Source organism: Sceloporus occidentalis, unplaced genomic scaffold (assembly GCF_023333645.1).
Source record: "Sceloporus occidentalis isolate IW3139 unplaced genomic scaffold, rSceOcc1.0.p SCAF_8, whole genome shotgun sequence".
Classification (NCBI taxonomy): domain Eukaryota; kingdom Metazoa; phylum Chordata; class Lepidosauria; order Squamata; family Phrynosomatidae; genus Sceloporus; species Sceloporus occidentalis.
This window is the reverse complement of record NW_028316988.1, coordinates 4,617,020-4,642,107: the sequence shown is the minus strand read 5'-3', so window position 1 is coordinate 4,642,107 and position 25,088 is coordinate 4,617,020. Positions and strand designations below refer to the sequence as shown.

The following is a 25,088-nucleotide window of genomic DNA, read 5'->3' as shown; positions in this document are numbered from 1 at the left end:
GTGGCTAAGAGGCTGTTCCCACTGTCAACACAAACACATTTTGCCCACTTGTAGCCCTATACAGTGGGCATGCGTCCTAAGAGGCCAGAATCTGCATCAAAGCTATGCTCCAGTCCTTAAGACCGGAGCATGGCTTTGGTGCAGCTTCTGGCCTCTTAGGATGCATGCATCATTGAAACAGCATACCTCCAAAGTGATCCGAAGCAGCTTTATTTTGGCCTGTCTGTACCAGCCCTAAAGTAACTAAATAAGATTCTCAGGATGTGGCTGAGCTCTGTGTTTGAATGAATTAATCCTATTTAGAGGGAAGTCCATCCTCAACTCTACAGAACTGCAGTCAGATTCCCCATATGGCATACTTTTCTGCCCCTTCAGCCAACAGCTCAAAGCAAGTAGGAGGTAGATCCATGCTTTAAAGCAGTCTCCCTTGCTTAAAAAGGTCTTTTAAAAACTGAATCCATCTTCTTCATGCAACCTGCAGGCAAAGGGATCAAAGGTGCAGGGAAAGCCGGTTTTTCTTTCGCCATGGGCCATAAGCTGGTGCTATGCATTTTACAGGCCGCAAGAGAAAAGTAGGACCGAGGCAAACTGCAAGGTGAGGTTGCTGAAACCACATTCAATCAGGGTTTAAAAAACCAGCCAGGGTGGGTGACCAAAGAAGTAAGGAGTGAGAGAGAGAAACAGAGAAAGAGAAGAAAAAGGAAACCAAACATTGAAAAGGAGACAAAATCAGATGGAGAGACAAGACAAAAAGGTCATGATGCACAGACTGCCAGGTGGACAGATAGATAGTTGCAGTGCTTAGGCTGAGATCTCAATAAGGAGGCAAGCCAGTCCCTAAGCTAGGATACCATTTCAGTCTGCAAGTGGGGACTTGCTTTTTTGGATAGTCCTCCCTGCAAACAAAACTGAGTCTATGATGAAATTGTGGCGGATGGAAAGCTACAAGGTTGTGGAGGAGCTTGCTAGTCTAACCTGGCAACTTGTATTTAATGGTATGACTAGCACTCCCTTAAGTCTTAAGTACCTGAACATTTCCTCCTTACTCAGAGGGATAAATGGTAGGATGATGGGGGCATTCAGCCCAGCATTTATACCAAATGGCCCAAGGAAACACCCACTGCGCTTCTTGGTTGAGATGGGATTTGAATCCATATCTGTCAAGTCCTACTCAAACCACTGTGTCACACTGGTTCACCAAGGAACGAAGTTGTGAGCCAGTGCAGATCACATTTATTCTATCACTGGAGGCGGCACTGCAAACTATTACTCCTTTGTGTGCCTGGAGGGAGTGCGGAGGACACACTGTGCATGCTCATGCTTTTTTGCTACTCCGGAGATTCAGTAAGCATGGCTGTTTTCATGCATGCATACATACATACAGAGAGAGACACACACAGAGAGATGCACAAACATGTTAAAGAACCGTAAGGGAGAGACAGCGTGGCAACTCCAAGAAGCCAGGCAGAAACCAACCAGGAGCAGCCCAAATAGACCAGGAGGTATGCATGTCCTGATGGGGCAAAGGCTATGTTGGTGGCATGGGGAGGTTGTTAATGGGAGCTTTCAGGAACATAAATGCTTGCGACAAATCTTCATGCACCCCTTGTTGAAGGATGGGGGGAATGCAAACCGTTATGAATGGTCAAAAAGGTGCATTTCAATTGAGTTTGCTTCCCCCTGGGTACTATGGTGTCGGGGAGAGAAAGAAGAGGATGAATCCTCCCAGGCAAAGCTAAGGGAGCAATGTGGGGAGAGGAAGGGTAGAAAGCCGACCTCGGAGTAGAAACATCCTGGTGGGGTGCGGTGGGGTGCTGTGCGGACGGGCATCCTTTCTCCAAACAGGCAGCGCTGGAAGACACAAGACACACAACGGAAAGAAAGAAAAAGAAAAGGACAGGACAGAGAGAGGAAGAGGAGGGAGAAAGGAAGACAGGAGGAGGGAAGGAAAAGACAGACATAGCTACGGACTCCCTCGCTGCCCCCCAAAGCCCTTCATGCGCTCTTCGGACAAACCCAGCTGAAATCTTCCCTTTTCCATACTGCACTAAAACCAGTGTAACTGCTGAAAGTTATCAATGGAAAATATTGCAGATTGATCAGTGGGGTTTTAAGTAGCAATGGGAGATTTTGTGCCTAAGATTTATCACCACATTTCAAAGCTGTTTTGCTTTGTCAACATGGTATGGAGTAAAAGCTAGAATATTAAAAGATGTTACGTCAACTTAAGGAAAGAGGGTAGCGCCCTTTTTCCCCCCGTTCTTGTTGGTTCATAGAATCATAGAATCATAGAGTTGGAAGAGACCGCAAGGGCCATCCAGTCCAACCCCCTGCCATGCAGGAAATCCAAATCAAAGCATCCCCGACAGATGGCCATCTAACCTCTGCTTAAAGATGCTGACGAAATCATGTGCAATAATCTTGTCCCTGTTTTCTCATCTGCGGAGTTTATTTGAAATGTTTATCCCTTACCTAACCATCTCACAACTGCCCTCTGAGGCTGCCGACAATGTGAAAATTAATACATAATACTCATAAGATTCATTCCTTGTCTTCTTTGGCTTCTGCCCTGACGTTTTTGGCAACATGCCCTTTGATTTTAATCTGCGTAATTCATCTAATAAGAGGTGAAGCAAGTTCTCAAATAAGAGGTTAGTCACTAAACCTACATTCTGGCCCCTTTCCTTTCCTAGGAATGCGTCCGGTTACTTATTACTATTTACTTGGGAATAAATGAAACTGAACTCAGTGGGCCATCTTTCTGATTAAACAAATACAAAATTGTGAAGTCAAAGGCTTTCATGGCTGGCATCCATACGATACAATCTGTGTATTGTTCTGTTGTTGAACACAGATTAACATGTAAATTGCTTTCCTGAACCAACAATATATGTACCCCACTCTCTTCCATGCCAGCATTCTCTGAAGATGCCAGCCACAAATGCAAGCGAAACGTCAGGAATAAACTTCCAGAACATAGCCACACAGCCCCAAAACCCCACCAAAATCTATGGATTCCAGCCATGAAAGCCTTTGGCTTTACATAGTGCTACAGTTGTGTAGTGTGAAAGGGCCCCAGTCTGTGAAGCAGTTTGAAAAGGAGTGGGGAACCTGTGGCTGTCTTGAGGTTTTGGACTACAACCTGGACTTTGAAAATCTGAAACTGAAGTCAAGAGGAAGGGGAGAAGATTCGGGAGAGGACTGTTGACATGCCATGTCCTTGAAGTTTTTGGTGGATCTTGTTCCAGTGCCAAAACCCAACAGGTGAGACCAACAATGCCATCATATGTGAAATCGAAGGCTTTCATGGCCGGCATCCATAGTTTTTTGTGGGGTTTTCGGGCTCTGTGGCCATGTTCTAGAGGAGTTTATTCCTGACGTTCGCCAGCATCTGTGGCTGGCATCTTCAGAGAAGTGCCAACATATTTTAACACAATGCTCTTACTACCAGTCATTAAGCCTTGGGAAAGGTGTTTCAGTCTTTTAGAATGGCACAAGGATGGGAGAAAAGCTGAGAAACCACCAACAGATTGTATCCCGGAGAAGAAGGCCTGGCCACCTAGAAAGTGGCCACATTGGGACCTTGGGAGAGCCAAGTTAAACCTGGACCTTGAAGACCTCCTCCCACTTTGAACATTGAGCATTGCTTTTGAGCAGAGCATTGCAAATCTTTGAACATTGCTTTTTAAGGGGGAATCCTCTCCTCTCCTCCATCCCTGAAACTTGTAAAATGTCTTCATCCCTGCTCAGCTTAACATACCCCAGTCATTATACAAAATGCCACCAAAAGGTATAACGGTAGCACAGTGTGTATGAGTGTGTATGTGAAGGGCCATGTTACTCCATTTTAGCGCCACTGAGATCTCCCTAGAGCACCATGGCCTTAAAATCTCCAACCAATTGAAATCTGGCCTTACATACAACCTCTGCTTTTAAAAAACGATCCATTAAAAATACTGAACAAACAGAACTCATGTGAAGTCGAAGGCTTTCACGGCCAAATCCATAGTTTTTCATGGGGTTTTCAGGCTATGTGGCTGTGTTCTGGAAGAGTTTATTCCTGATGTTCCGCCAGCATCTGTGATTGGCATCTTCAGAGAAGGTTGCCATCTTCATCTTCTCCGAAGATGCCAGCCATAGATGGTGGCGAAACATCAGGTATATACTCTTCCAGCCACATAGCTCAAGACCCCCAAAAAACGATACAACTGCCTCAGCTGGAATCAGACCATCAGCTTGCATTGTCCACTGCCAGCTATTCTTTCTCTTAGTTGGAAGTAAAGCATACAGTCCTGGAATAAGATAAAGAGTCCCAAGCAAAGTCTCTGCAATTCTTCTAGCTGCGCATTGACGTCTTCAAGCAAAGACATGCGTTCAGCCACTGAGCAAAAGGCTCTCACCAGGAGCTGTAGGCCAAGGACAGACTTGAACTCGTGACCTGAAAGCAAAGGCCTCCCCATCCCCAGAGAGTCAGGGATGGAAGGATGGTGATGGTTGCTCAGTATGACAGAGGGCATGCCCAGCTGTGGGGCAACTTGGTTAGAAGCCAGCCTTTCAGCTCTGGCTTAAAGTAGCTAGAGGGACCGCTTTAAATCCCGGCTGGTGACATCTTCTAGGAAAGGGAAAGATCTTTATTTACTTGCCAAGTGCTTTCAGAGCAAGGGGGAAAGGAAGAGCCTGGCATGTCCCCTGAGGTTGGCAAAACATAAAGCCCTAAAGGCAAGAAAAGGAGGAGGGGACATGGCACTATCCAGGGCACAAGAGAACAGCCTGCCCTCTAAAAGCTGAACAAAGTCAGAACCAGGAATGGAGAGGAGGGAGGAAAATGGAGACATGCCTCCCAGCGTTTCTTGTTCTGGATCTAGCAAGGAACGGCTGAGTCAGTCGGTGCTCTCCTTGCCCCGGAAGGCCCCAGGGCTACTCCGCTAGGAACAGATAAAAGTCGGGAGCCAAGCTTGAAGGTTTTCCAGCTTTGAGCTCCGACTGCAGGGTTTCAGCTTCACAAAGGGACACTGTCCTCTTTGCCTCAACCTTATGCACTTTCAACATTAACATTGTGACCTCCTGTGTTGGACGAGGGAGAGACCTTTCTCCCCATATCTCTTGCCTTCCTAAGAGGCATCTGTGAGGTCCAAATACTGTATATACATGAATATAAGTCAACCTCATGTATGAGTCGAGGGCAAGTTTTGGGACCGAAATTATGGATGTTGATATGACCCATGGATAAGTCTAGGGCCAAACTCAGAGGCATATAGCAAAGGATATAAAGCAGTGGTTCCCAACCTGTGGGTCGGGACCCCTTTGGGGGTCAAACGACCCTTTCACAGGAGTCACCTAAGACCATTGGAAAACACATATTTGCATGTAGTGATGAAAAATAATTGTATGGTTGGGGGTCACCACAATATGAGGAACTGTATTAAAGGGTCGTGGCATTAGGAAGATTGGGAACCACTGATCTAAAGGATGAAGCAAAGCAAAACCAATGTCAAAGAACTTACAACAGACATAGCTCTTTGTGCTCACTCCTTAGGTTGGATGGATGAGAGAGTAGAGGGGATCGGTGCCTCCAGGACAGATTATACTCTTGCTTTTCACCAGGGGATGGTTCCTTCTTTTAAAGAAGAGTTAAGATACAGTACTTATATTGACTTTTGGATAAGTCGAGTCAGGTTTTTGGGGTCAATTTCTTGACTTAAACTTCTAGACCTATACATGAGTATATACAGTGATGCTGGAAGTACAGATGGGCTCACCATCCCTCCCTTCTTCCAGCCCCTTTTGAAACTCCTCCAAACAGGCCATATATAGAGCTGTCCCAAGTTGTCCCAAAAGGTGGCCATCCAACCTCAGTTTCAAGACCTCCAAAGAGGGAGAATCCAACACCAAAATAGCTCTTACAATCAAGGCAGCCTTCCTAATGTTAAGTGGAATCTCCTTTTGTCATAATTTGAAGTGCATTCTAGTCTCTGGAGCGGTAGAGAGACTGTAGAAAATACACAACATCCCTTTAGATACTATATATACTTATGTATAAGTCTAGAAAGTTTAGTCAAAAAAGTGACCCCAAAAACCCGAGTCGACTTATTGATGGGTCAATGTAAGTATTGTACTTTAACTCTTATATATAAAAAGAACTATCCCTGGTGAAAAGCAAGAGAGTCATGTATCCTGGAAGAACCGACTTCCCTTTATTCTCTCGTCGATCCAGCTTTTAATAGGAGCACAAACAGTTATGCCTCCTGGAATTTTGGCACCGTTTTCCGTTGCTTCATCCTTTACATCCTTTGTTACCTGCCCCTAAATTTTACCCTCTACTTATCCACGAGTCATATCAAAATCCATAATTTTGGCTCCAAAACCTGCCCTTGACTTATACATGAAGTTGACTTATAGTATATACGGCATTCAAAGATGGCTAATATATCAACTCTCAGCTCTCTAAGACGTTCCTCAAAGGGGTTTCTTTCCAGGTTTTTAATCATCTTGATCGCCGATCATGTTTCATTCTGCATTTAATATATTGTAAACCACTGTGGCACTCTCTCATGGAAAAGCAACATATAAATGAACAGAACGAATGAACCCTCTCTTTCTGTTTTTCCACTTTAGGACTCAGAATTGGTTTCGGGGCTGATGCATGACAGTCCTCTCTGGGGAAATCAATACCTGCTTTGTGTGTAACCTGTGCCTTTTTATTTTTGCCTCCACAACTTTGAGACAGATAGAGAAAAGACACCTTCAGGAACCGGGGCTTACGGATCACACCTGTAAACTGAGAAAGGTTTGTAGAGAAGAAAAGAAATGGGAGGAAGCAAGCAAGAGAGCGCAGGGCTGGAGGGGACAGTCTGAACCAGTTTCAGTGGGGATTTGTGCCCATGAATAAATCCGCAAAGAGGAAACAGAGCAATGAGAGACGTTTCTGGAGAGCATGGCAAGCAGACAGGGAAAGCAATGAATGAATGGATGGAAAGATGGAAGGATGGTAGTAAGGGACTGAACACTCCAGACACTGTTATTCAGACATTCCCCTTGGAGAAAGAGAAAGGAAGATGGGAGAAAAATAAAAGACCAGGACAACATCAGTACAAAGAACAGTGCAGAAAGAATCAGCGAAAAGGACAGGGGCTGCTAAAGCAATGAGCAATTTAGCTCTTCCACTTGTATCAGATGGATAAACCAAGCTGGGGAAAGTTACCTTTTTGGGACAACATTTTGGCATTGTATCTCAAAAATGAACTTTTTCCAAGAAGGTGGGAAAATATGAGAGGCTGAACCCATTCCCCTGCCTCCCCATCCCTGCCACCGTAAAACAACCACAACCACAACGAGAAAAGACAGATGCTATTGCCCTGCGTGGGCAGCGCCACTCACCACAAGGACCCTGGTGTTTGACTGGGATGGCGGCTCTCTGCTGACACTCTGCTTTCTGGCGTTCGCAGTCGTTGGAGTAGGTCCGGCTGTCCCTGCCGCAGAGAGGACGGTAGGAGCCGTCGCAGGCGATGCGTTCGCACGAACAGCGGGGAGCCCCCCGGCGGTTGAGACACACGCCGTTAAAACGACACTCGTCCTTGCACTTGTCTAGAAAGGGCCAAGGCAGAAAAAGATTTGAGTTGCCGTCTCTGTTCCAATTGCGGTGTCTCTGTTCCTAAGACCATCAGAAATATGTGTTTTCTGATGGTCTTAGGTGACCCCTGTGAAAGTGTCGTTCGACCCCCAAAGGGGTCATGGCCCACAAGTTAAGAACCGTTGGGCATACTACATGCATTGCCGCTACAAACCCTTAATATTTAAACAGGACTCCTTTTACAGCATATCGAGGATACAAACTGAAACTGAATCCATACAAGATGGAGTTGCTTACAATTAACAATCCTAATCTGGGGTCTGGATAGTGTCGATTATTACCATTAAAGCCCTACATAGTTTGGGTTCAAGTTACATATGGAATCGCCATATTCTGGATAATCATCTGAGGGACATTTCAAAACTAGATTGGCATCAATCACCCAGAAGGCATTTTCATCAGCCACCCCTAGACTATGGAATGACCTGCCTGAGAGAGATTTGAAAGCTAAACATGCTGTCTGAATTTAAAACGGTATTAAAGACCTATCTCTTCCTGCAGATCTATCCAGTTGATTTTAAACTATGAATTTTAAACTGATATATTTGAATCTGGATGATTTTAGTATGTAATGCCATCCAGTCCAACCCCCTGCCATGCAGGAACTCTGAATCAAAGCATCCCCCACAGAGACCCATGCCTATCCACAGCAATTTAACCCAAGGTTCACTTACCCTGAAACTGGCACTGTCCAGAACGCACCTTCTGGATCTCGATCCCCCGAATGGCGCCTGACCTCACCATGACGCAGTCGTTCTCATAGGTCTCCCCATCATCACCACACACCGGATCCCGCTTCAGGGGGCAGCTCTCAGGCCGGGAGAGAAGCTCGGCACGCCGCGTGCGAGGGTTCACCCGGCACACGCGGTTCATGTCGTTGTGGGTGCTTTTGCAAGGGTCTTCAAAAAGAGAAAGCGGGGGGAAGTAGATGAGATGACTAAAGGAAACATCTTTGCGTATCTAGACTTATATTGTCTCTCCTCTGACTACCACAGCTCTGATAGACAGCCATCTTTAACTACTCAAGATCCTTCAACAGCAAACCCAGAAATTGCTTTTTTACATCTCTGTCCATCCAACCGTTAAAAGCAGAAACAATGAAAATGACAGCAACTACTACTGCTACTACAACTACTACTACCATTAGGTTTGCTAGATCTCAGGGCATGGCCCTCAGTGTCAACTTTCATGAACCATCTCTAGGTTGCGCAAATTTTGAAGGTGCAAATGTTCAACCTTTGCGGGGCTCAGCCCCAGGCCAGAGGAAAGGGACTGTAGGCTTGCAAAAGCCCTTTGGGAGTGGGACATTGTACTAGAAGCAAGTAGATTACATGAAATATCATTTGTCCCATCTCCTTAAGTAGGTGAGAAGAAGAAAAAGTGGCTTCATGACCTGGGAACAGTCCCTTTAGTTAAAATTACTCTCTTAAATTCCAAACGGGAAAGTATATTCTTTCTCTCTATATGTGCCTGTGGTTGGTACTTAATGCATAACACTTTACAGCATCAGCAAGGGGCATCCTTAGGTCCCAGGGTTTGGATACTTGGGTGCCTGGCATAATCCTGAACTGGAAACGCTAACTATTGTTGCCATCATCACCATCATCATCATCATCATCTTGATTTCACAATCTAGCAGGTGTTAGCGGCTGGAGGTCTAGACCATCAATGCTTTGGCGTCTACCCAAGAATCTAGTGCAGTATTGTTCCAATCTTAATCCAGACCTAAGGTACTCTCATTCTCACATTACCTGAGTGGTTATCATGGGTCTTTTTCATAGGTCACCATCTATATCCACCCTTCAGCTGGAGGCAAGACCTTTGCTATCATCCACATTTTCACTCAACTCAGGAATAAAAGAAGAGTGCTTGATCCATAACTGATCTGCTAGAAAACCTAAGCCAGTGATGGTGAACCTTTTAGAGGCCGAGTGCCCAAAGTGCAACCCAAAACCCACTTATTTATTGCAAAGTGCCATGTCCCTCTGGCTTTCTAGTAACAAACTCTGGTAAACTCTGTGCTGGGGAGATGGCACATGTGCCCACAGAGAGGGCTCTGAGTGCCACCTTTGGCACACGTGCCATAGGTTCGCCATCACTGACCTTAGCTCTGGGCAGAGGTAAGGAGGACACCATTGTGTTCCCAGGACCAATGTGCAAGCGGAGATGTGACCAAAAAAAACCCCAAACGCAACCAGAGTGCAGGTGGGGATCAGCAGGCCTCCAGCACCTGCCGTCTAATCCAGGTTTATCCGGATCACCTTCCATTCACCGCTTGGGCGCTCTTATCGGAACGCTTATCGGAATGCTAAAGACACCGGGCCGCTTGTTGGCTAATCCTCATCTCTGTCTCTCTGCTGGGGCATCTCCAGCAACCTGGCTGATAACACCTGGGAAGAACTGGCTCACTTCCACTCCATTTACAACAGAAAGAAACACAATTTGGGGGGGAGAGGGAGAGAAACGCTGCCCTCCCTGTCCTCCCATTATCGTCTTGTTTTGCTTTTTAATCCCTAGTGCTTTGAAATACATACATTCCTACCCAGCTCTTCCCAAGGTGATGCCAGTTGGGGGGGGGGGGGGAACAGCAGAGGGACAAAGGATTAGCACATCACCATGGAGACTGGAAGAGTTACATATGTAGATGGAAAAAGTGGCTTTTTAACCCTGCAGCAGAGGAAGACGGGATCCTGATCCAGATTTGGAGAGGGGGGGTCCCTCGGACATTTTGGTCCAGGTTGGTTTAAAAACAAACAAACCCAAAGCCCACAAGCAGAGGTTGGTTGGGGCATAACAGAAAGCAAATCCTTGCAGCCTTCTAAAGGGCAGATGGCATCAGGCTGTAACCACAACGCAGGGGCTATCAGGTCCCTGGCCAAAGCAGCAGATAGACCAGTGATGGGGAACCTTTTAGAGGCCGAGTGCCCAAACTGCAACCCAAAACCCACTTATTTATTGCAAAGTGACATGTCCCTCTGGCTTTCTAGTAACAAACTATGGCAAACTCTGTGCTGGGGCGATGGCACATGTGCCCACAGAGAAGGCTCTGAGTGCCACCTCTGGCATGTGTGCCATAGGTTCGCCATCACTGAGATAGACCTTCTCCACTCAACACTTCAGTTGGGGATCTGGTTTTGTTTCTCTTGCTCAGCTGTCACTAGCAGGCGGCAGCTGACTCCTACAATCCAGGCTCAGCTACTGCCTGCAAATGTTGAATCATCGAATCATAGAGTTGGAATAGACCACAAGGGCCATCCAGTCCAAGCCCCTGCCATGCAGGAAATCCAGATCAAAGCATCACCAACAGATGGCCATCCAGCCTCTGCGTCAGACCTCTAAGGAAGGAGCCTCCACTACACTCCAAGAGAGTGTCTTCCACTGTCAAAAAGCCCTTACTTTCAGGAGGTTCTTCCTAAAGTTTAGGTGGCATCTCTTTTCCTGGAGCTTGCATCCATTGCTCCATTGGGTCCTATTCTCTGGAGCAGCAGAAAACAAGCATGCTCCCTCCTCAATGCGACATCCCTTGGTCTGAAGTTCTCCCACCCCTGAAGATGCAAAAAGGGTTTTCTGATGTACCCCAGGCCTCAAGACATTTGACGGGAAGATGCAAGGGCAAGGGCATCAGTACATGGTGCGGATATATGAACCACACTGGGTGACATATGAAGGTGGGACGAACACCAGGCAGGCAAAAGGGCAAGGCAGAGGGAATTGAAGGCCAGTGTACTTCAACCATGAGTTGCTGCACTTGGTGACACCAATCCTAGTGACTCCACTGTGCAAGAGTGAAGGCTGTTCCTAGAACACATCACTTTTCACTCTCTAGAATTACAAAACCTGCCTCTGCAACTCATTAGAATCATAGAATCATAGAGTTGGAAGAGACCGCAAGGGCCATCCAGTCCAACCCCCTGCCATGCAGGAAATCCAAATCAAAGCATCCGCGACAGATGGCCATCTAACCTCTGCTTAAAGACCTCCAAGGAATGAGATTCCACTATTACCACTATTCGTATTCCTCAGCACCTAAACTTGCTGTCAAAAAAGCTTTAAAAATCAAACAAGCCATATCTATAGCTGTACAATTCACAAACCACAGTAAGATGCTTAGAGGAGACAATTTCCCTTGCACACTGCCTGTTTCCCAGTGTTGAAACCAGATGCTCAGTGGTAAGAGTAGGCACACTGAGGCTGCATCCTTGGCTCCCAGGAGGAATAGTAAGAACCCATGCACACCAACGCACACTTGCACTGTGTTTGCCAAAGAGAGGACAAAACTGCAGCCAGCTGCTCCCCAAAACCAACTCACCGCAAGGCCCCTCAAACTTCTTGAAGATGTTTTCCTGCTTGTCACAGGCATGCCTGTTGAGGTGGCACTCGCTGCGGTAATCCTTGCCATCACTGCCACACACGGTGTTCTCAGGGGCACCGCTGCATGAGGATGGGCAGATGCACTTGGCTGACAGTCCGTCCGTGGAACGGGCACAGGTGCTGCCAAAGCTACATGTCACCTCCTCACAGGGGTCTTTTGAACCTGGAGGAGAGGAAGGAACCAGAGGGGTGAGGACAAAATGGCACGCTGAGAGCAAGGGTCTCAGGAATTGAGGGAGAATGGTGCTTTGGATATGACACATCAGCAGGGGATCAATGAGACAATGTTAGCTTATTATATAATAGTCCAAACACAGCCTTAAAAATAAAGAAGCGACTGAGAAGGGCTGAGTGCCAAGCTACCTCCTTTCCTGCCTACTGTTTCTTACCATTTATTTGCTTTCTTATTCTTTTCATCCCTTGGGACTCACATGCCAATCCCTCCTTCCATCCCCAACAGTAAACCATGTTCATCCACAATTGCTGCTCACTAGAGTGTATTTCCCATTTCCATTCTTGGATGCTTGTATTCCTTCAAAAGAAGCAGGGTTCCCTTAATGGGAATTTTGTAGGTTACTAGGTCATGCAAATACCATATACATATACTTAACTATGGGCCCAAACAGACAGGCTGAAATAAAGCTGCTTCGGATCACTTTGGAGGTATGCTGTTTAAATGCTGCATGCATCCTAAGAGTCCAGAAGCCACACTAAAGCCATGTTCTAGTCTTAAGGACTAGAGCGCAGCTTTGGCGCAGCTTCTGGCCTGTTAAGACGTGTGTGTCATTTAAACAGCATACTTCCAAAGTGACCCAAAGCAGCTTTATTTTGGCTTGTCTGTTCTGGCCCTAAAAGCCAACCTCATGTATAAGTCGAGGGCAAGTTTTGGGACCAAAATTATAGCTTTTGGATTTTGCTATTACCCTGGCTTGATAAGTCGAGGGTAAAATTTAGGGATATATAGCGAAAGATCTATAGGATGAAGCAAAGCAAAACAATGTCAATGAACTTATAAAATCCCAGCAGACATAACACTTTGTGCTTAGTCTTAGGACTGGATGGATGAGAGAGTAGATGGAGTTGGTGCTTCACATATTGTATTCTTGCATTTTACCAGGAGATGGTTCCTTCTTTTAAATAAGAGTTAAGATACAGTACTTGCATTGACCCAAGGATAACTCAAGTCAGTTTTTTTGGGGTCAATTTTTTGACCTAAATTTAGACAGACCAGACCAGACAGACAGACCAGACCAAGGCATTCCTTTCACACTAGCTCTCACATCCTTGGATGCTCTGCCTAGAGAACGAGAACGGTGGCACCAGTGCTAGCTCTCACATCCTCGGATGCTCTGCCTAAAGAACGAGAATGGTGGCACCAGTGCCAGTCTGGCATCTCTCGCTGCTACCCAAGTCTGACTCCCGCTGGGGTTGGTCCTCCAGTCATTGCTTCCATGTCTGTTGTGGAGAACACCCAATTATTTGAAACTCGCCGGCTGACAAACATGTCTTTATTTTGCCATAGAAAGAGGAGCATTTACCACCGGAGCCCATTTTGGAAAAGCCAAAGGTGAATTTGCCCCCGGATCCTGAGTGCCCAGTCGACAAAAATGCTCTTAATGCACTGCGAGGAAAATGTAATTAGAGAGAGACATCCAGAAGCCGTTTGCCATTCAACCGGGATGGTCCAATGTGTGTTATTTATTGGTCCCTGGCTGATTTCCCCTTTATTTATTTAAATACTGCTCCCCCCTTTCATTTGTCACTTGCCACCCTCCCTCCGGTCCCCTATTATTATTTTAAATAAATCACTTTGGCACCCCTCCTTTCCTCTCCCCAGCTTCCGACTTAGAGCCCCCAGCAGGAGTCGAGAAGCTCAGATTTATTGGGAGCCGGCGCTTCTTCTTCAAGGGAGGAAGAAAAAAAGGTCACGTTAATTTACTCAGAGATGCGGAGCTGGGAAGTTTCATTTGCAGAGTCCTTTGCTTGCAGCTGGTGCGTGCCCTACTGCCAGGGAGGGTTCATTAGCCTCCTCCGCGGCCCTCTCCAGAAAATGACCTACTTCAGGATGCAGGCCACTCTTCCTTGCGTCAGCGTCCGGCTGTTGTGTGTGTATATGTTTTGCAAAGGCTCTGTTTGGAGTAGACTGAAGGCGTATTCTGGTGGTTGTGATCACAAAAGGCGCACAAGGAAAAGCAGGATCCTTGGCACAGGAACTTTGCTCAGGCGTCAAGAGAGAAAGGGATCAAGCTGACCCTAACCTTCCTTCCACACTTCCCTAGCCCATCTTTGAGACATCCAGATAAGGTCTAGAACAGTGATATAGAGCAGTGATGGTGAACCTATGGCACACGTGCCAGAGGTGGCACTCAGAGCCCTCTCTGTGGGCACATGTGCCATCGCCCCAGCACAGAGTTTGCCAGTGTTTGTTACTAGAAAGCCAGAGGGACATGGCATTTTGCAATAAATTATGTGGGTTTCGGGTTGCAGTTTGGGCACTTGGCCTCTAAAAGGTTCACCATCACTGATATAGAGGGACCTTGGTATCTGCTGGAGTTTGCTTCTAGGACCCTCTGTGGATACCAAAATCTATAGATGCTCAAGTCCCATTGAAATACAATGGGCTAGTAAAATGGTGTCTCTTATATAAAATGGCACAATCAAGGTTTGCTTTTTGGAATAGCATTTTCAATCCATGGATGCTTGAATCCATGGATGAACAATCCATGGATAGGAAAGGCACACTGTACTCAGACTATTTCCCCTTTGTACTCCCCTTTATATCTTAATGCACACATCGCAACCCCCAATGTAGTCTATGAATAAAAATACTTTGTTCGTTTAATATACCTATTTTCATTTGAACATTTATGTATATTTGCACATGGTGACACCGTGGTTAAATGCCGCTCCTGCAGGCACTATGTTATGAGTTCGATCCCAGGGCTCCAAGATTGACTCAGCCATTCATCCTTTTGTAGGTTGGCAAAATGAATACCCAGCTTGTTGGGGGCAAATTGGCTTACAGATTGTAAACTGCTTAGAGAGTGCTAGTTCACTGATACTGAAATGTACATGCTATTGCTATTGCTATTTAGCATTTGGTAAGGACATTGTTCAGTATGTAACTCAATGCATACGAAAAAGTTTGAGAAGAAGAGATGTAAGATCAGGGCCTTAAGTGCCGCATCCCCTTTGAGCAACTCTTGTACCACTCCACAGTTTGAGAACCACTGCGCTAGAACCATCTTCCTTAGCCTAACCCTTAAAAACTGCCTTCACAGTTAAGGCTCATCTCTTGTTTAGCTTAGGGGAGGTCGGCCTATGTTGGAAATGACTTGAAGGCACACAACAACAACACAACGGAGTCTACATCACGGCAGGGATTATGTCAACCCCAATAAGGTAGGCTGTTATTTCCAAATGGCATTGCTAAGGATTGGAGATGACAGCTGCTGTCTAGCGTGTGTTGGTGCCAGAAGAGAGGCCTGGGCTGGCAGAGCCTCTTTTTCATTCCAGGAGAGGATGGACATGCGGACCAAGATGAAGAAGGTAGAAAGCCATGCGCCACCACTCACCGCATGCTCCTTTGCTGATGACTTTGATCCTGCGCTGTTGGTTGCACTGCGCCTTCTCCAGCTCACATTCGTTGCTGTAGGTAGAATAATCCGAGCCACAGACGGGGGCCACCACTGAAGGGCATGTCGTCTTCTTGCATACGCACACTCCCTGAGATGAGTCCGAAGGGCTCCTTTCGCACATGGCGCCAAACCCACACAGCACCCCTCGACACACTGTGGGTGCAAAGAAAAAGAGAGCGTTACATCCAGCCGAGAAAAAGAGAGAGTTAAAGAAACAATCAAGGTGGCTTGCGATAAAAGGTTTGGTGCAAGGTACAGTGTCACATCTCTGGGGGAAAGCATGGAAGCATTAAGGCCATGAAGCCCATATAGTTGAACTGGGACCTGAAAAACTCAAATTCAACCTGTCCTGCTCAAGGATAAGGTTCATTGTATGGAAGAAACTCTCACTGTCTGTGAAATGGGAACAGTGAGTTTCCTCTGAATGCAAAAGGTAAAAGGCTGGAGAGCTGCTGTCAATCCATGGCTGCCATATTAGGCTCAACGGACCAGTGGTCCAGCTCTGTTCAAAACAATTTCACTGGGGAGAGAAGTCAATACTCATTAAACAGGACTTGCCTTGCATGCAAAACAAGCCAGGCTTAATATTCTGAACTATGACAGCTAGGAATAAGAAACCTGAAAAATCATTGCCAGTTAGAGTCAGAGTCCGAGGAATAGGGATGGAAAGACTATGCTTTATTGTGAAGTCAAAGGCTTTGATGGCCCGGCATCCATAGTTTTTTGTGGGTTTTTCGGGCTATGTGGCCATGTTCTAGAAGAGTTTATTCCTGACGTTTTGCCAGCATCTGTGGCTGGCATCTTCAGAGAATGAAATGCTTTGGGATACTCCAATCCAGGGAGAATACAGTCACCCCTCCTAACTCGCGGATTCCAGATCCGTGCCCTTGAAAATCAGTGGAGGGGTGACCTTCACTATTTTCAATGGGGTGCATACCTGGCGCACGCACCCTGAGTGCACGCACAGGCACATGCCCCATTCAAGCTTATGTGGCTTGAATGCGTACAAGCCTCCATTTTCACAGGGGAGTCCGAAATGGATCCCTTGCAAAAACAGAGGGCCAACTGTACTGTGCCACCCTCCACTCACCCCTATCCTCTTGTGAAGTGATGAGAAAACTAGGGTCATTATTGGCCCTTGGCATTTAAAAATGAAATAATGGGAGTATTTAAAGCCCTAGATGGAAGGTACCTTGGAGGCCATGTACTCCAACCTTTTGCATAGCACAAGAATTACGGTGCAGGGTGCCAAAACTGCAACCAGAGTGATGGTTACCAAACTTGAGTGTCCATCCCTCTTGCAAAGGAGAGTCCCATAGCAATCTGTTCCAGGGCCATAGAGATCTTATTATTGCTTTGGAAACTTTCTCCAGATGTTTAGCTGACATCTGCTTTCCCTGCAACTTCTAGCCTTGCCCTTTGGAGGATCAGAGAAGGAGTCTGCTCCTTCTTCTTCAAGATGGCAGGAGGCTCCACCAAGTTGGATATACTCTCCACCCAAGTCTTATCTTGGCCAATGGATATTGGTTGCATTCTGCACATCAATTAATTACCTCAATAGGATCTAACGAAAAACAGCAAGCAATTAATGTCACGTCTCCCTCCTTCCTCAAAAGATTATTACTTTCCTCGAGCAACTCTGTCCTGGTTGTTTATCTGTTTGAGAACGTATGCCTTGCCTTGTCTTGCCTATATACGCCCAAGGCAGTTAGTGACAAGATAAATGTAAGCAAGCGCATTACGATGCCTTTCGATAATCAATAAACAACTCAGTTAGCATTCCCCCCAAGTCCAGAGACTCCGCTCAATGAAAGCTATAATTAGCATCGATCACATATAGTTTCCACATCACAGGTAGTTTTGCGCATCAAATGACACTGGGACTGGCCTTGATGGGGAAAGAAAGGCATGGGGTCTGAGGTTGCAAAGTTCATTGTAGTCTCCAGGCCAGTTGCCAAAATAATACTAATAATAAATCTACAGCGCTATATAAATCAAGCTTCCAAAACAGTGGTGGCTAGTGGCAAATAAGTCAGTGAATTTGATCTGCATTTTAGTGTGTATTTGCGGGGAGATAGCTGAGATGCTGAAACTGGTTTTAGAGAAAGGGGGTTCAGCTCTTTGAGGGCTCCTTTAAATTTAGCACTAAAGGACGAGGAAGTTAAACTCAGGAGTGGACACTATGGGACCAGGTTATTGATTCCACACTAAGGATACACACACTAACTGCTGTCAGCATTCATGCGTATCAAAAGATCAGATCACTGAACGCACACATACACACTACCCTGGTTTGAGTGCACACATATGTGCTAAGGAAGCAGGATATTAAATCCGTCTGTGCACACTATAAGGCCTAGGAAGTTGGATCAAACGAATACAGTAAAAAAAGAAATTGAAATGTTTAAATTACTGAGCCCACATTGATGCTATGCATGCACACCAAGGGACTAATGCCCACACATCTACTAAGGGGTGACACTACTGAACCCACAGACGCATGCTAAAGGAAGAGACTGCTGCTATACATGCACACCATGGGACTAAGTCATGCCCACACATATGTATTAAGGGGTGACGCTACTGAGCCCACACATGCATGCTAAAGAAGGAGGTTGTTGATGCTGTACATGCACACTAAGAGACTTAGCTGATGTGCCCACATATATATACTAAGACGTGACACTATTGAGCCTACACATGCATCCCAAGTAGCATCAACACCCATGCACACTGCTGGCCCATGAAGATGAACCCACACATGCATGTTAATGAAGAAGGTTGTTGATGCCATATATGCATGCCAAGGGACTAAGCTGTTGAGCTCATGCATCTACACAGAAGGGTAAGGCTGTAAAGCCCGCAGAAGTACGCTAAGGGACCAGGCTGTCGGGCACAGCACCAGCCCAAAGCACTGCTTGAGAGTTACTCAGTGGCTCTTTCAACTGAAGGCAGTCCCACTGGGCACATGGGTGGGAACAGAGCAATGTGGTCATTTAGATTGGGATTCACACCGATCTCCTTCTCGCCCCTGTTCTCTGGTGTGGCTTCAAGGGAGAATGCCAGCCTTCAACCACAATGTGTGCCACCACCAGTCTCAGCAAACAGATAGTTTTCACTCTGCCCTCTTCTCTTACTGGAGTCTGTTTTCCCCTTCTGTACATTGCTAACCATTCTCTAAAACAAAACATGCCATTGCTTACAACAAATGACTCACCAAGTCATTTTTCCCCTTTAAAACCTGCTCCGTTCAGGGTTTGTTTTAACATTGCAAGGCAAACCAACAAGAAATTAAGTGAGAGAGACACCATAAACCAATCCTTGGTTGTAGAGAAGGCTCCCCAAACCAGCGCCCGGCAGCACTCCAACTGGTTGAATTGCTGGTTTTACTCGTGGCATGGTATGCTGTTTGTTGTTTCTTTTTTCAAATATGCTTGTATTTTAGTTTTTATTAACTGTAGTTTGCTTTGGGAGCTTCTTGGGATATTGGCTGCAGAATTCATGTTCCTCGAACATTTCTCTTTATGGCAGATGCCCATGCAGGCCTTTATTCTCAACATCTAATCTAAGTTTAGCTGCTTTCACAGTAAGTACAAGTTCTAAACTTCACTTCGGAAACTTATCTCTTGTGGTTTTATATATCCTACAATGTGGCATATACAGTCGGCCCTCGCCTTATGTGAGGGATCCGTTCCGGGTCCCGGCACATAAGGCGAATTCCGCCTATACTCAAACCCCATTGGAAACAATGGGGCTCGTGCATGGTGGTGTGGCGGCACGGCGGCACACGGGGCGCCATGGGCGCACGCCCCCATTCAATTGAATGGGACGTGCCGCCCCTTCCACCCCTGTGGCTTGAGCGCGTATGCTCAAGACCGTGTATGGCACGCCCGCGTATGGCGCGGGCACACTATAGTATATGGTGACTTTAATATCCCCATTGCCACCAATTGAAATATGCTGGATCTTTTGATATATCCCTTCAATGTAATTGGGAGGGTCAAAGTTTGGGAGCCACTGTTTTAGACCATTCTCAAGACCCCGAACCAGATTCCTCATCCGCTGGGTAACCTAAAAATACATACAAGGTGAAGGCTGGGGTTCAACGTAGGGGACATCTCTTGCTATCCCAATTAAAATTCTCCCACCCATGCTCATGTTTTAAAAATGCAAATCTCAACCAGTGGTTTTGATGTAGCACCACTGACTTCACAGACATGCAAACGTTATAGATTGCAAAGCAGATAACAGGATAACAGGTAGCGATGAGACACAGGGGGAGCGACAAGGAGGGGGTCTGCTTTCCTAATAAGAGATGCACTGTTCTCTTTATCAAGAATGCTAATCAGAGAAGCCAGAACAGAGCAGTTTCCATCTAAATTGCAAATGAAGCAGAGGTGGCGGCGGTTCTGTTTTAAATTTGGAGGCGGCTGGGGAGGCGGAGGGATGCCAGGTACGGGAAGCAGAGGAGCACACCAAGAGAGAAGAGTGTGACTCCTCATGTGGCGCGAAGTCGATGGCTTTCGCCGCCGGAATCGGTAGTTGTTTGTGGGTTTTATGTGGCCATGGAAGAGTTCATTCCTGACGTTTTGCCAGCATCTGTGGCTGGCATCTTCAGAGAATGCGCTCTGCAGATGCCAGCCACAGATGCTGGTGAAACGTCAGGTAGACATGGTGCATTCCAGAGCATCTGCCTTAGATCTGGGATGCGGGGATACGAAAGCCTTATGGCTTTCTTTGCCCTGTTAGTTCATCCACTGTGCCAGGAAACCAGGCACGCATTTGATCTTTCTGGACTTTATGGTTAATTCTAGTTCCAGGCCTTGTATAGTTTCAGTTCCACTTGTCACATTTTGGAAATATCGATGCAAAAAGAGCTGTCCCTAACACCTTTCTCAATGTGCATTCTTTGTTTCGAGGTGAAAACATTGCTCTTCCAGCCAGGACTCAAAACAACCCAGGCACAGATTACAAAGGTACAAATGGTAAATCACTTTACTCATAACTAGTTTTCTTATTTTGGTGATTAAAGATACAGTTGATAACAGATTAAATATATAAATGTAAATGTAATATAAGGAAATCGTATGTGATGGTGGGAATAAGGTGATATAATAGACTAAGAACCTATACAGACAGCCAAAATAAAGCTTCTTCGAGTCACTTTGGAGGTATGGTGTTTCAATGACGCATGCGTCCTAAGAGTCTGGAAGCTGCACCAAAGCTGCACTCCAGTCCTTAGGATTGGAGCGTGGCTTTGGTGCGGCTTCTGGACTCTTAGGACACATGTATCACTGAAACACCATACATCCAAAGTGACTCAATGCAGCTTTATTTTGACCTGTCTGTATCAGGCCAAAGAGAAAAATGAGATCAATATATATATATTTATATAACCCCCTGGGCCAGTGGAACATAAACCATATGTGTTTAGATTGCCACACTGTAAAGTCATTCTGTCTTAATGTTTTAAAACAAATTACAATAATGACTAAACAAGATATTAAATACCGCCCTGGACTTTTATCGTTATCCATTTCTTCTAAAGAAAACAGAAATGTGATACATAAAAATTGGATTGTTTCCCTCATTACCGTGCCTCGAATGGAAATCGCTAGTTATTGGAAAACTGGAAATGTTTCCTTAGATGCCTGGTAGTAGAAGGTATGGGATGTATATCTTGTAGACAAACTGTCATATAGCATGAAAGTAAATAGGGGACTAATAAGCCATGATATGACACATGGCTTCCGTTTGTTGAATATGTGAATACATTGTGAATTGTGAGACCGACTCAATCCCACCTTACAGACATTATGGCAATGAACTCTTGTGATAAGGAAGGGAAATCTTCAGGAACTGGACCCGGATCCCTAAGATAAAAGTTGCGATGATATTGTTTCTATTGCTTTTATAGTTGCAATGTTTTAGATTAACATAATAAATAAATACATTTAAAGGAAATACTGGGAAATGGAAACGACCTCCAGTTTACATAACTATAACTGTAACTGCCAGGGCACCATGCGGTCCCATTCTGGGAATGGTAGTTTTGTGGCACATTTAGCCTTCTCCGTCAGGGAGCTCCAGTGCCAAGGCAAGCGATGACTCCCGGGATTCCACAGGATGACGCCATGACAGTTAAAGTGGTGTCAAACTGCATCATTTCTGCAGTGCGGATGCAGCCATGGAGGAACAAAATGGTCCCAAAGGACTTCACTTCTCTCCCTCTTCGGCCCTAAAGCAAGGATGCAAGGATGGCAAACTGAGAGGCATTGCCCTCAAATAACTCCATTGTTTTGTCGCACCTTTGGCTGCGGATTGGCAGGACGATTGTAAGGTGCCTTTGGATTCTGATGGATGGAAGGGTGAAGTGGAATTGTTTTTAAGAATGAATAATGGACTGATGTATGGATGAGAAAGAAGGGCAGAGTCTGTGCCACACATCTATTTTGCAATCGTTCCCTGTTAGAGATTGGATTGGGTTAGCTATATTTAATTTATTTGCTAGGACATCACAACCATTCGCGCATATCTTCTATGGACACAACACACATCATGGGGGGGGGTCGGTCTACATAATAAAGAGGATGGAAAAAAGAGAAATCATAAAAGGGAGGGGGGGGGAAATAATAAAACGCTTGCCAGTGGTTCATTTACACTTCAATACACGGGTGCATGGCTTCAGCTGCCTGGAGAGTTTAAGCTCATATGCGCAGCAACAATGCGCCACTAAGAGACTAATATCGTCAAATAAAAAAGAGAGAGAGGGAGAGAGACAGAGAGAGAACTCTTTCTCTCCTGCCCAGTATCTAAAAGCAATTTATCATTTTTATGAAGCTCGGTGGATCTTCCTTTTTCTCAGCCCTGCTCTTCTCCCCCCCCCCCCCCCCCAAATAAATAAATAAGTGAATAAAATGCAGACAAGTCTCCCTCTCACAGCAAGATAAGGGGGTGGAGAGGGAGGCGAGAAAAGCAAGGCATGTCTAAAAATGCAGAGTGTTGATGATTATTTTCCCGCTTCTCTCCATCTCCTCCCCACATAAAGTCTTGCTCCTCCAGAGCTGAAAGTCTTAAGAGTTTGTAGTGCATTATCAGACTGTCATTCAGAGTAAGAGAAAGGCACAGAGACAAGAGTTGAATCAAAGATGGGGCTGTGGCTGAGCCCTGGAGGAGAAAACCGGTCCCATATTGCCAGAGGTATGTGAAGGCAGAGGTGTGGTCCCTGTTCCCAGTCTAAACCATGCACCCCATCCAAGGAGAGAGCATGGGGATGCCAGGTCATGCCCATCCGAGTGATAGCACAAGGGCATAAAACACCGGCTGCAGTTGCAATAGCAATAGCAATAGCAAGTACATTTCTATGGTTTGCAATGTGTAAGCTAATTGCTCCCAACAAGCTGGGTACTCATTTTAAAGACCTACGTAAGGATGCCAGTGTCATGACCAACCATGAGGAGGACTCGGAGCACGTTGAGGAGGACTCGGCTCCTCAGGTGCAGGAGGAACATAAGTCTGTGCCAGCCCCCAGCTCTGTTTTCCCAGCCCCAGTGGAGTTGGCTCTGTGGGATCTCCTCCAGTGGAGCCTAATCTCTTTTCCTGTATCTTGAATCCATCACTGCAAGTCCTATTCTCTGCAGCAGCAGAAAACAAGCTTGCTCCAGTCTCAACGAGATACCCCTTCAGATATTTAAAAAGGGCTATCATATCACCTCTTAACCTTCTTTTCTCTGGGTTAAACATACCCAGCTCCAATTGCAAGTTTCTTCAGAGAGGGTTCACCATTGGCATCCTCTGAAACCTAGTGGGTTTATATGGCCAAGCCGAGATTCGAAACCTAGTCTCCAAAGTCAAAGTCCAATGCTTAAACTACTACAAAATGCCATCTCCAGTGAAAATGATCTAAGTCCAACCACTCTAACCATTACACAAGGCTGCCTCTCTCTCTCTCTCTCTCTCTCTCTCTCTCATCGCTGTTCTATAAGGTGATCTCCCATGACACTCCTGGCCATGTCGCTTTGAGAAATAGAGTTGGTTCCCTTGGTTGGATATAAGGGAAGGTCTCCCTCCCCTTTCCTTCTGTCACGGCCAAGAGCTGGTGAATAATTTAGTGCAAGACCAGCAAGGCCCTGGTGCTTCCACCTCCCTTAGTGAAGCCACAAGCGTGCAAGGAGGCAGCTGGATTAGACGGCAATGAAAGATGTATGCATTTCAAGCAGATGGAATATGGCAGAGTAATTTTTCAGGTGTTCCAGCGCACTGTTTTACCCCTTTCCAGTCTGATGCCCCAGCCTATATATCCCACTGAGGACCTCAGCAGGGATGTGGGCAGAAGACACAACCATCTAGTTTGATGGGACTGTCCCACTGTCCCACTATTGTCCCACCATCAATACACCTTAGATCCAGCAAGCCATCAGACCTTGCTTTTGTCTCTTCAGTATCAAGATGACAACACTTTAAATATGTATGTATGTATGTATGTATGTATGTTCCATTTATAATTATAGCTGAATAACCTGCACTTTCAATCTATCCCTCATGATAAGGCTGTGCCAAACCGCGTTATACAGAATGCATCTCAAGTTCCTAGAGTAACCAAGTGAATTTCAATTTATAAAGGGTGCGAACAGAAAATAGAAAAAGGCAATATTTTGCATTTTGCAGCATGCATTTTGCAAAACATTCTGCAATGCAAAATGCAAACCATTTTCCCCCCAATGCAAAACACAAAACATTTTGCATTTCGTTAGAGATTTTAAAGCCGAGGCTTGACCTATCATCATTGCTGCAGCCTCACGTTTTCTGCAACAGTGGGATGACCTTCTCTGGCTCTGAGCCCCTCCGCAACTAGACCTTGGAGACATCATTTGAAAACCTGCCGCGTGCCTTCCTTCCCAATTTGCTGGACTCCTGGGGTGCTGCAGAATGTTCACAAGGCTCCTAACTGCTCCAGACGGGAGATCGGATGCAAGATATGGCGCATCAGCGCTGCTTTGGGAGAAGGAGTGAAAAACTCATATGCGCATTGGAGGGAAAGAGAGGTACAGAGTCTTCTTTTGTGGGTTTTTCAAGCCATGTTGTAGAAGAGTTTATTCCTGACGTTTCACTGGCATCTGTGGCTGGCATCTTCAGAGAAGATCTTTCTCTGAAGATGCCAGCCACAGATGCTGGCAAAATATCACAAATAAACTCTTCTAGAGCATGGCCACATAGCCTGAAAATCCCACAAAGAACTATGGATGCCGGCCATGAAAGCCTTCGACTTCACATTGGTACAGAATCACTTTGACCGGAGGGAAGAAGACTGTGGGGGATGCAAAAAGGAAAGTCTCTGGGAGAGAGATTGCGCCATGTGTATTCCCCTTCCACTCTGGGTTAATTCTGATCAATACACTAATGCTTCCTCTGGTCACACCATTAAAGGAATGGCTTGCCACATCGGCGCA

At 45.9% G+C, this 25,088-nt stretch overlaps 1 protein-coding gene across 5 annotated transcripts in view; it reads right to left on the bottom strand.

Moving 5' to 3' along the window:
- AGRN (agrin) overlaps positions 1–25,088 on the bottom strand; it is a 265,408-nt gene that overhangs the window by 71,292 nt on the left and 169,028 nt on the right. For all 5 annotated transcript variants that reach the window (XM_089534268.1, XM_089534269.1, XM_089534270.1 and 2 more), the window contains 4 exons: positions 15,577–15,792; positions 11,940–12,164; positions 8,305–8,529; positions 7,378–7,584 (listed from right to left, as the gene is read on the bottom strand). In XM_089534268.1, the coding sequence (XP_089390394.1) occupies positions 7,378–7,584; positions 8,305–8,529; positions 11,940–12,164; positions 15,577–15,792 (873 nt within the window). The remainder of the gene's footprint in view (positions 1–7,377; positions 7,585–8,304; positions 8,530–11,939; positions 12,165–15,576; positions 15,793–25,088) is intronic.